Source organism: Erythrolamprus reginae, chromosome 5 (assembly GCF_031021105.1).
Source record: "Erythrolamprus reginae isolate rEryReg1 chromosome 5, rEryReg1.hap1, whole genome shotgun sequence".
Taxonomy (NCBI): domain Eukaryota; kingdom Metazoa; phylum Chordata; class Lepidosauria; order Squamata; family Dipsadidae; genus Erythrolamprus; species Erythrolamprus reginae.
Window position 1 is genome coordinate 72,461,317 of NC_091954.1, and position 12,120 is coordinate 72,473,436.

The 12,120-nt window shown below is 38.6% G+C and overlaps 1 protein-coding gene across 17 annotated transcripts in view; it reads right to left on the bottom strand.

Moving 5' to 3' along the window:
- IGF2BP2 (insulin like growth factor 2 mRNA binding protein 2) overlaps positions 1 to 12,120 on the bottom strand; it is an 81,242-nt gene that overhangs the window by 22,030 nt on the left and 47,092 nt on the right. For all 17 annotated transcript variants that reach the window (XM_070753120.1, XM_070753117.1, XM_070753119.1 and 14 more), the window contains 2 exons: positions 7,549 to 7,821; positions 4,779 to 4,913 (listed from right to left, as the gene is read on the bottom strand). In XM_070753120.1, the coding sequence (XP_070609221.1) occupies positions 4,779 to 4,913; positions 7,549 to 7,821 (408 nt within the window). The remainder of the gene's footprint in view (positions 1 to 4,778; positions 4,914 to 7,548; positions 7,822 to 12,120) is intronic.

The window sequence follows — 12,120 nt, forward strand, 5'->3', positions numbered from 1 at the left end:
TTTCCTGACAGTGAGAGCGATCAACCAGTGGAACAGCCTGCCAGCGGAGGTTGTGGACTCCCCAACTTTGGACACTTTCAAGAGGAGATTGGACTGCCATTTGGCTGGGGTGATGTAGGATTTCCTGCTCAGGCAGGGGGTTAAACTTGATGACCTGTAAGGTCCCTTTCAACTCTAATAATAAATTTAAAAAATCACCATCACCCAATACTATTTATTTATTTATTTTTATTTATTATTTAGATTTGTATGCCGCCCCTCTCCGCAGACTCGGGGCGGCTATAACCAAGGAAGGGGAGACTACTATTAAGACTTCACTTGTGGGCATGAAAAATCAGTTTTCTAAAAACTAATCTATATTTTCTGCAATTAGTTAATAGCAGAATAGTATCAATAAGCTATTTATTTATTTATTCGACTTCTATGCTGAAGGACTCAAGCCGGCTTGTAATTTCACTACAAGAAGAGAATTGTGTTGTTGGAAAGCAGGAGGTTGTCTAAGATAGACTTTAAAAATTAATGGAGATGTGTTTTTCCAGGGAGTTATAGATATACTTTTTGGTATTACTACACACACACACACCCTAGGATATCTACCTAGACCTTTTTCTCTCACTTCTATTAGTTCATCAATTTAGAGTGGGCTGAATATTGTAGCTTCCCATCTTGCTAATTTAATCTCTTATATTTATCCCTACAAAATGATGCCGTGCCACACCGTCCAATGATTTGTGCAACCATGGGCAATCCTGAAAAGTGCTGGAAGCTGAAGTTCATTATTTGCACCTTCACAAAGAGAAGGATGGAACATTTTTCTCTGACTGCAAAAGCCAAAACTAAACTATCAAAAAACATTTATCTAACAGTATGTAGTGATATGAATAAGAGCATCCATGACAATACAGTGTACTATATAACACGCTATGATCACAAAGCATATTCCTGTCTGTTGTGGTTGGCTCCAGGCCAGCTCCTGTAGCTGGGGATTTTGATGTGGAACAGTGGGAGTCATCTGTTTATAGAAGGCCAATCTGGTTGCAACAAGATGCCTCAAACAGTGAAGCCGAATCGCAGGCAGAGGAAGGCAGTGAGGGGGAAGAAAAGGACAGGGGAATGGGTGCAACTAGCTCCCCAGCTAGAGGGTCCTCGGACTCAGAAGGGGAGGATGTCATGAATAACACTATCTTGAATCCCCGCATGCAGAACATCTTGGGAAGGCAGGAACAGCTGCACAGGCATAAAAACATATAATGGAGTGCAGCTGTTCAGAGGTTAATTATGTGGCTGAAACCCTGATAAAAAAGGGAGGGCTGGAGGGCTGGGCATGGGCGTTTATCATTGGCGTTTTTTGGAAGAAAGAAGATTGTGCAGCATTCTGTTTTGGATTTCTATGAACTCTGTGACATTCAAGCAGGAAAAGTCTGTGCAGATTTGAGTGTGGAACTCTGCCTTTATTGACTCATAAATCACTCCTTGGCTCTGGCTCAAGCTTAAGCTTGTAAGTGAACTTTTGGTGTGAGTAACTCTAACCTTTTGGGACTTGTAAAACTGTAATTGGTCTTGCATTCAAGCAGGCGTTTAGCCTCAGTACATAAAAGAGTCAACTGGATTCAATTGCCTTTCTGTTGTGAGAGTTTGACCGGCAGAACACTGTCTAGGTTCAGCTACAGAAATCCATTGGCTTAATCAGTCATAGTATCTCAATCAACCCTGTGAGGGCGGGGACTTTCTTAAGCCGCTGAAAGATATAAATCTAACAAATGAATAAAGTTCTAAGAGTTGACCTTTCCCTAACTATTCTTCTGGCTCAAGGTCCCAATTTATGAAGAGGTATTAGACAACAGCAGGGGATTGAACTACAGTTTGGGTAGGAGTTCCCCTCTGGTGGATCCAATTACATTCCAAGGTGAGGAGGGTCCCCATTTTTATGCCTTGCTGGAAAGCCAGAAAGAAATAGCTTTTCTGGACAACCTTCTTATATTGATCCCAGAACTACCAATTTAGGCTTTCTTTTCTTTTTAGTATAGTTGTATTTATTTATTTATTTATTTGTTTGTTTGTTTGTTTGTTTGTTTGTTTGTTTGTTTGTTTATTTATTTATTTATTTATTACTTAGATTTGTATGCCGCCCCTCTCCGAAGACTCGGGGCGGCTCACAACACGTGGAAACAAATCATAAATAATCTGACAAATTTAAAATATTTAAAGATTTAAAAAAGTCCCCATATACTAACAGACATACACACAAGCATACCATATATAAATATGTTACATTTAATATAATAATAATAATAATAATAATAATAATAAAAATCATCATCATCATCATCATTTATTTATTTATTTATTTATTTAAATGTATAGTCAACTTCCAAGAGTTCAGTTAGATTGGGGCAATATATAAATTTCATCAATAAATACACTTCTAGCCATGGATAAGTACATCAAATCAAACATCTGGCATTGTAAAATCAAAACTATAATGAAGCCAAAATAAAAAATGGGCAAAAAGATGAGGATAGGGAAAAGGCAAGATATTACGAAGGCAGTTTTACTTAATTTCTTTATTGTTTAACAAGATGTAACAGGATTTAACAAGATTTATGATAATATACTGGCAGCAATTACTATCTAACCAAATGTTTTCTGCTTCAAGATCTTTTCCATTTCATGAACCCTCTGTGTGTATTTATTACCCAGTGGTTCTCAACCTTTCTAATGCCACAGCCCCTTAATATAGTTCATGTTGTGGTGACCCCCAACCATAAGTCTAGCACCAATTCTCCCAACAGAGCTTTAAGCTGATTGGCAGGAAGGTCAGAGGGACACCCCCACTGTAAACACCTGATTGGTCAGATTGTAAAAATATGTTCCAAGGCACCAGAACAGAAGCTTTAGTTCCTAACACCATGGGAAATTTGTCACCATGGTCTTAGGTGACCCCTGTGAAACGGTCGTTCGATCCCCAAAGAGGTCCCCACCCCCCAGGTTGAGAACCACTGGTATAGTCTTTTTGCCTACCCATGGGCAGTGTTCCCTCTAATTTTTTTTTGGGGGGGGGGGCGGAAAAGTATAGTGTCTGAGCGGCAGCCCCTTCGGGACTGGGCGGCACAGAAATAATAAATAAACAAACAAACAAACAAACAAAAAACCCACCCTGTTTTGCCTCAGAGAATTTCAAAATAAAATACTGTACTGTGTGTCTATAACAGTGAGCTCATAATAGGGCAACTCTATCAATATCAAAATGCCACTTAAATAGTTGAGCTAGTTTCAAACTAGATTTTGATTTTCTTTCTCTCTTCCTTACTCCCATTCTTTTTCTTTCTCTTTTCCTTCCTCTCTTTTTTCTATCTGTTTCTCTCTCTTCCTCTCTCTCTCCTTCCCTCTCACTCTTTCCCTCTCGGCTTCTGGGCAGGTTTGGAAAACTCTGAGTTGATGATGATTTTTAAGTGAGCGATTGCTCACCGCTCAGCTTAGAGGGAACTATGCCCATGGATATCTGCAGCAATCTACAAGTGCACTCAACTACAAGTGTATTCATTACCTCATACAGATGCAATCCTTCCCATCAGTGTTATACACTGACAGATAGTGACTGCGGTATCTTGTCTCCACCTGCCAGTGGTTTCTAGTTTTATGTTATTCGTGTTTTCAAAATAATTTAAAACATTGGTGATTTATAAACCTCATGCTTTATAGCGGGGTGGGTGGGTGTCAAACCGGCAGGCCAGATGCTTCACATGAAGACCACGCCCACCCCAGCTCCACGAAGGGGGAAAAACAACACGAAATATCACGTGACGGCAAACAACACGAAACATCACGTGACACCCGTGCTTTATAGCAAACAAAACTTCCCTGATAGACAGCACATCAGGGAACATAGGCCAGATGATCTTGTTCAAATAGCAAAGAAATGTCAATTTATAAACTGTCAAAAATATGCTAATCAAAATCTTTTTGAGTATCCTATCCCAGTGATTTTCAACCTTTTTTGATCCACGGCACATTTTTTACATTTACAAAACCCTGGGGCACATTGAGGGGGGGGGGGGGCTAAAAAAATTTGGACATTTTTTTTCCTCTCTCTTCCTCCCTTTCGCTCTATTTCTCTCTCTCTCCCTCTTTCTCTCCCTTCTTCTTTTTTCTCTCTCCATCCCTTTCTTTCTCCCTTCCTTCCTCTCCTTTTTGCTCTTTCTCCCTACCTCCCTGTCTTTCTCTCTCCCACCTTCCCTCTCTTTCTCTCTTTCTTTCTCTCTTTCTTTCCCTCTCTCTCTTGCTTTCTCTCTCTCTTGTTCTTTCTCTTTCTTTCTTTCTCTCTTTCTTTCTCTCTCTCTCTTGTTTTCTTTCTCTCTTTCTTTCTTTCTCTCTCTCTCTCTCTCTCTCTCTTGTTTTCTTTCTCTCTCTGAGCTTCACGGCACACCTGACCATATCTCACGGCACACTAGTTGAAAAACACTGTCCTATACAAAAATTGTATTCCCTTTCTGGTTAATTTTGGGGTGCATTTTTTCCTGGTTTTTTCCCCCAGAGCTTTGACTTCCCTATAACTAAGTAAACTATTTGCAAAGACTATCCAAGTAACACTACAACACATGATTGGAAAAGAAAGTCTACACTCCTTAAAGCTTTTTCTATGTAGCTTTGATAACTGGTTTCATGTAAATGTTGTTTGTTATTTACACTTCTAGAGTTCTCCTTCCTCTTACATATTTTTTTTAAAATAATTTTTTTTTTCATTTCCCAACTTCCCTGACAGCACAAGAACTACTTACGATTTTGTTTCTTCAGCCTCCTTTTGCATAATATCAAGGATCATGCGACATGCTTCCGAACACCCTTCAGGGGTGGCATGAATGGTTATTGGTTTCTCAGCAGCACCAGCATTTTCTTTCCGATGAATGTCTACCCTGCAGCAATAGAGCAGATACAAAGAAATCTGCTAGGGATCAGAGGATGGTGCCTAACTTGACACCTTAATAAAACAGGCAAATTTTTTAAAAAAGTGTTGCAAGGATACAGAAAACTATTAATTTGCTTTCAAGGCTAATAATGCAAGGAACGTATCACGGGTTTGGAATCAAATAGATTTAGTTCACACGTTATTCCAGAACAATTGCTTTGGTAATGGTTTGAATTTGAGTGCTCCTTCCTCCACTCTTGACTCTGTGGTTCATGACAAATCATACTTTTTATTTATTTATTTATTTATTTGCTATTTATTTATTTGTTTGTTTGATTCATTGATTTTTTTTAATGCCGCCTTTCTCCTTAGACTCAGGGCGGCTTACAACATGTTAGCAACAGAGCCAGCATATTGCCCCTACAATCCAGGTCCTCATTTTACCCACCTCGGAAGGATGGCTGAGTCAACCTTGAGCCGGAGATGAGATTTGAACCACTGACCTGCAGATCTAGCAGTCAGTTTTAATGGCCTGCAGTACTGCACTCTACCCACTGCGCCACCTCGGCTCATAAAATATGATGAATTTGAATAGCTGAATATTATATTTGAATAGCATTTGCTGGTTTGCATCCTTTGTCCATAAAAAAGCTTGATCTCTTCTCAAGTTCAGATAGTAATTTGTGCAAATGGAGTTTAGAGTAAATAAAGGTAAAGAATACGTAGCGACTTGTGTCTGAATGAGACTCTCAAATCTAACCATCTCTACAGGAGCTAAAGTGATATTTCCCCCTTTCTAGTGACATCATTTTAATAGAAATCAAAGAAAAGATAGACACCTCCTCTATACTTTAATTCAATACTAGCCAAGACACAAGCACACCAAAGGTCTTTATTCTTTTGTCAAATATGTGGGTGGCCTTTTCAGGCATTGACTGACTTTAAGAACACATGCTTTCCTGATATTGATACAATCTACATGTCCTGAAAAGCCAAGCATTAATATTTTATGTATTTATTATTTATTAATTGGATTTGTATGCCGCCCTTTGTCTGAGGACTCGGGGCAGCTCACAACATATCAGAACATAACAATACATCTAAAAATCCAATTAATGTAGCTAAAAAGATTTAAAAACTCTAATATAATTTAAAAAAACAAAAACATTAATATTAATATTAATATCATATTAATTTTGGATTACAAGTAACCTTTCAAGAGGGAAAAAGGAAGCTCTTGTAAGAGGCCAATGCATGTAAATATGTAGAAATGATTGTCTTCAATGGCTGATAATCTATGACCAATAACTCATCATGTAGTTTAGGCAGTTCTTTGCACTTGCAATACTGGTGAATATCTGTAGCTCAGGTTTAGGATGAGAGTGAAAGTTCATTCTCCGAGGTTGTGGGACAGTTTCTGAATATTTTATTACCAGGGTAGGTAACATTTTCAGAAGGGAACTCCACTGAAAATGTTACCTAGTCTGGTAACGAAATTTTCATAAACCAACCCACAAGCTCAGAGAACAAATCTTCACCCTCAGTTCTTTGCATTGCCATGCATAGATACCAATGAAGACCTTAAGGAAACAGGCCCAACTCTCTGCCTCTGCATGAGAACAATATGACATGAAAGAGACTGCCAATTAAAAATGCTATTCAGTTTTTTCTGAGTTGGCTTTCATTTAGCGTTAGTATCAGAAATTTCATAGAGAAGAGAACAATATTGATAGAGGGAAAAATAAAACTGGAGATTACAAAGAGACAGAGAATAAGAAAAACATAAAAGGGGAGAGAGAAATCTTTGAAACAATTATTTTTAGGAAAATAATTACCTAGGAAAATAATATAAAATTTCAACTAATAATCTGAACAGTACTATATACATAACCACTGCAGTCTCAGAATATAGCAATTGCAATTCCTCCTTTCTCTACTCAATAGGTGAGCTTGGAAAGGTTTTCTTTTAAGGGTATCCTACAACATTAACTAAATAAATGGCATTCTTATTTCATGAAGGCATGATGCAAGATGTTTCTAGTGGTTATGGAGGTAAATATACACAATTAATATTTAAATACAGATAAGAAAGTAACTTCCAGGCTCATGCATATTTTTACTGCCTCCAACAGATCACAGAAGATATTATTAGGGAGCTAACGTTGACATGAAGGATCAAATAGTAGTTCCACAATTATTTATACTTTTTAGGACAAAATGAGAAATATATTTTTAATCTCATCAATTGGCTGAAAATATTTCTCTTTGAATAGTAGAAATCATCCAGAGGTGGCTGAAAAGAAGCAGGGGAAAAAAAACTGAAATGGGGAAAACATGATCGGTTACAGTAGTATCTCAGAACAGATGATTAGAATCTGTTTATAATTCTGAAAAACAAGATGAGTGAAGCTAACAGGATAAACATTAACAGGACTACAGCAACTATTAAAACATTCCTAAGAATTTGTACAAAACACATCAATAGTGAGTTTCAAGGCTTTTACACAAAGTAACAAGCTTTTGCCATGTAGTGGACAGACGAGCTCACAGTTCAGCATTTGGTCCAAAGGTCACAAGCTAGGGACACAAAATCTACAAACAGAACCCTTATAGAAGGAAATTAAACTCTCTGTGATACTTACTTGGACTGGGTTTGCTTAGTAAGGTTCTTTATGGTCAAGCCCTCCTTTCCTATGATCGCACCAACAAATTGCGTGGGGACCAGGATCCGTAGTGGGAAATCAAGCTGCTTGGACTGCGAGGAGCCACCAGAAGAGGGGCCCTGCTCTCTGGAAGAGTGGCCCCCACGCCGGGATCGCTGGGTGGGCTGAGGGGAGCTCACCTCGTCATCTGGGATGTAGGAAATCTTGAAGGAATAGTTCTCAAACTGGTGACCACTAAGCTTCTCAATTGCTCTAGAAATAAAAAATAAAAAAGTGAAAATAATTATTACAAGAAATGTTTATTTCAACACACCAGCCTCTGTAACAACCTGTCTCAACATGTGGCATCTGCATATGAAGGTCCATAATCACCATCCATCCATATACCCCAAATAATTATGGGAATTATGGTTTGGAGGATGTTTTTGAAAGGAAATCATGCCAATAACAGTCCTGGCTTCTTAGTTGGCACCAATACAACAGATCAATGAGGATGTTATCAGAGTTAATTAGTGAACTAACGGATGCTTTATTTCAATATGCTTACTAAACCAGATGCATATGACATTCTTAATGTATGAATGCATATCTCAATCCCAATGTTTGATTTCACCTTTTGGAAATCACAAATACCATGATAAAACACAAGAAGAATTTTGAAATACTGAACATTCAAAATCAGAACAAGAATCCAAATTATCTCAGAATATCTAAATATTATATGTGAGCATATGATCACAATAGTAGGTATCTATTAGGAGCCAATATTTTCTATTTAGATGGCATTTTGATGTTTATAATTGTAATCCTGCTTTAGACATAATTGTGGGCTGCCATGTGCTTTGAAAGTACAGAATTGTGACATAGAGGGAAAAAACGTCACTTAAAGCAGGTATATAAAACTTCATGCCTACAAGCCTGATCTGGATCACAGGGGCTTTGATGAGACTCCATTTCCCCAATCCATGTCTCTTAAGTCCCAAATTGAGCACTTACCTTAGATAAAAGATAAAAGGTGTTGAGATCAAACAACAATTGCCTTTGCAGGCATTCCAGTTTCTATCACCAAGTGGCATCTATGTTTTGGTCATTCCACATTTTGTTCAAGCAATTATGCAGAACAACATACTGTATGATCAATAGAAAATATCTTCTTAATTGTAGCATCTGTCCCCTGGAATACTATTCACTCTGGAATTTATCTGGCTCCCTTACTGACTATTTTAAGAACTTTGAAAACAGGGTTATTTCCCCAGAATTTGGTTGAAGGATGGTGGGACTTCTGTATTTCTTCTTTCAGTTGTGGTTAGAATGGTTCCCTCCCCCCCACCCTGGGGATATTTGGGATTTCTTATTTGTAATCATCTATATTTTAATAGTGTTTTTATTATATGCTGTCTAGATAGAGGGTTGGATGGCCTATAACTTGAATAAAGAAATATACCGTATTTTTCGGTGTATAAGACGCACCTAGATTTTAGAGGAGGAAAACAAGGAAAAAAGTATTCTGACATACTTTTTTGAGGTAAAAAGGTGCGTCTTATACACCGAAAAATACGGTAAGCAGTAAGATATCTCTGCTTCTCTTGCACAGAGAACAAAAGTGAGCAGGAAAGCACTAGGGGAAGAATGGAGTCTTGCTGCTTTAACATCGTAATAAATGCCCACACAGGAAGCAGGTTTCAGTCTTTATTCTGAATGGAAGTTGTCCAGCACTGTCTTAAAATGGAAAAAATTAGTAATGTTTCAGACTATCTTCAGCCATTTGGTTCAGAGGCAAAACAATGATTGTTCTGTCATCTATTTTTAAAGATACATTAATCAAAAGTCTTTAATTATGAAATCAACGGTACAGACTGCAGTTTCGCTCTTTCAAAATATCACATGCTGAACAGGCAGTCATTACATCCAGGTGGGTGATGTGGCGAAAGACTATGTAAAGCGAAAGGCACAAACATATATTGCATTTCATAAACAACAAGTTTATATTATACACCACCCTGTGTCAGTTGAGAAGGGCAGCACAGAAGTCAAAGAAAGAAAGAAAGAAAGAAAGAAAGAAAGAAAATTAAATTCTAATAAAAATAATTAATATTTTAGTATATATTGCTGATACAAGTTATTAATAATTCTAACACACACACACCCAAGATTGATTAGAAGGCATGGCACAACACAAGAGAAGCTATTTTAGACACCCGCTGTCTTTGAATGCGGATCCTGTTTGTCAAATCACTGCAGAAAATTAGATGTATTAAATAATTCCCCTCAATTGCACTGAGTGGTTTTCCACAGTTATCTTAAACCTGTTTATATATATGACGGTCTTGGTATATTCGGGTTTCTTCCCGTGTAGGGTTTAGAAATTTCTGGCGACGTTTCGACGAGGTCCCACTCGTCATCTTCAGGCTGGGACCTCGTCGAAATGTCGCCAGAAATTTCTAAATCCTACACGGGAAGAAACCCGAATATACCAAGACCGTCATACCTGTACCCGTGAAAATCTACGAAAACACACAGACACGCACACACATATATATATTTAAAGCACAGATTAACGAAATATATTTTATTAATGCCTGAATGGCATTTGCAAATGATTCAACAACATTGTGTTGCGGAGCAGGTTCTGTGTGGAATGACTAATTTATGAAATCAAATATATTCCAAGAATTATTAGCAATCAGCAGAAATAAATTTTGGCTTGCATCCAGCTACAAGATAAGTTATGATTAAATGTTACTTGTTTTTAATTATAAAGGAAGGTATTATTTTAGGATGTGCTGTAGGTTAGGTGGCAGGGCAATAATATTTTGAAGAAATAGTTCAGAGATTTAGAGGTGTGATATAAACAAGCAATCGCTGAAATGATTGTGGAAATGAATGGCGTTGTTTTCTTGCAAGTATTTTGGAAGCTGTGAAGAAATGGAGGAAGACTTTTTCCTCTGAAGTACAGTATTTGCTAACCTGGAAGGTCATCTTGTCTGCTGGTTGTTAAAAAGGCTGACTGCCAGCTGAGTCAGCTTTCTGGTGTGGAAGCAAAATGAAATGAAGTTCAAGAATTGACATGTGAGCTCTGCTTAGATCTAGAATAGCAATGGAGGCTGCAGTAACAGGATGCAATTCAATAGCTGCCATTGCTCCATTTGGCTGTTGGCACCAGAAGGCAAACAGAAGTCAGTCTAGCAGCTGAGTAGGGGCTGATCTAACATAAATGTCCAGAATGTGAGGCCTTGATTCACATCTGACTGGAAGCCTCCACTAACATAAGAATCCCAAAGTTGGTTTTATCAATTGTGAAGAAGGCGCTCAAGGGGTGCAAATTGGACTTTAGATTTGTTTGGCTTCCTTAAAATCTGAGGGGTGCTTAATCTAAGGTTAAAAAGTAGGCAAGACATGAAGTCTTTGAGTGGTGGGCACTGTGAGAGGTTATTATGGTTTGGCCTTTCCCAATGTTGTGATTTTTAGAATACTAGAATGAAAAGAGAACGTGTAACAATGAGTGAGGAAGGGTCAAACCACTAGATTGAATTTAATACTCAATCTGCGGAATAATCACAGCTGTCATGAACCTAAGGAAATGAGGCAAGTGTGAAGAAGAATTGATAATTTGGTATTGATTTCAATTTCTGGCTCATTGTCTGTGAACCCAAGGCCTGGTTGTCAAATTATTGGAGATCTCAGCCTAAAACCAGTCTGTAAAAAGAACTTGTTTATCAGCTCAATAGTTGATGAATGGATAGACTTTCAACCTTATTGGATTAGGTCAGGGGTAGGCGAAGTTGGCTCTTCTATGACTTCTGGACTTCAACCCTCAGAATTGCTGAGCCAATCAGGCTAGCTCAGGAATTCTGGGAGTTGAAGTCCACATGTCATAGATAGAATAACCAACTTTGCCTATCCCTGGACTAGGCCAACTACTATTTATCACCCTGAGATCTGCCTTCCTGAGCTTGCGGTCCTACAGTAGCCTTGAAAGTAAAGTTGTGTGTGAGAGAGAGAGAGAGAGAGAGAAAGAGAAAGAGAAATTTATAAAAAATATCATTAGTTGCTCCTAAGTTACTGGGTGTAATGCAAGATTTTTATTTTTTGGGGTGAGATCCAACCTTATGAATCTGCCAGACTTTAACCACAGGGCTATTCTTTTCTACTCTTTTCTACTCTTTTCTGGAAGATAGTTATGATACTGTTCTTCCAGGGAGCATCTAATGCAGGGATGTCAAACTCAATTTCATTCAGGCCCGCATCAGGATTGTGTTTGACCTCAGGGGGATATGGTAGGCATGGCTGGGGTGGGCATGGCCAACTTGACATCACCCATGTCAAGAATGTCTGTGGTGGCCCGAGCGCTCTGCCAGTGAAAACTATCTCCCGAGCTCCATTTTTGGCTGTGATGGCTCTACCAGTGAAAATGGAGTTTGGGAGGCTGCCCACAGCCTTCCAGTGCTCTGGTTTTCAATGGCAGAGGCACCACAGGCTGGCCCTTCTCTATTTCCAGGGCGGCCCCGTGAGCCCTATCTAAGCACCCTGCGGGTGGGGTTCAGCCCTTAG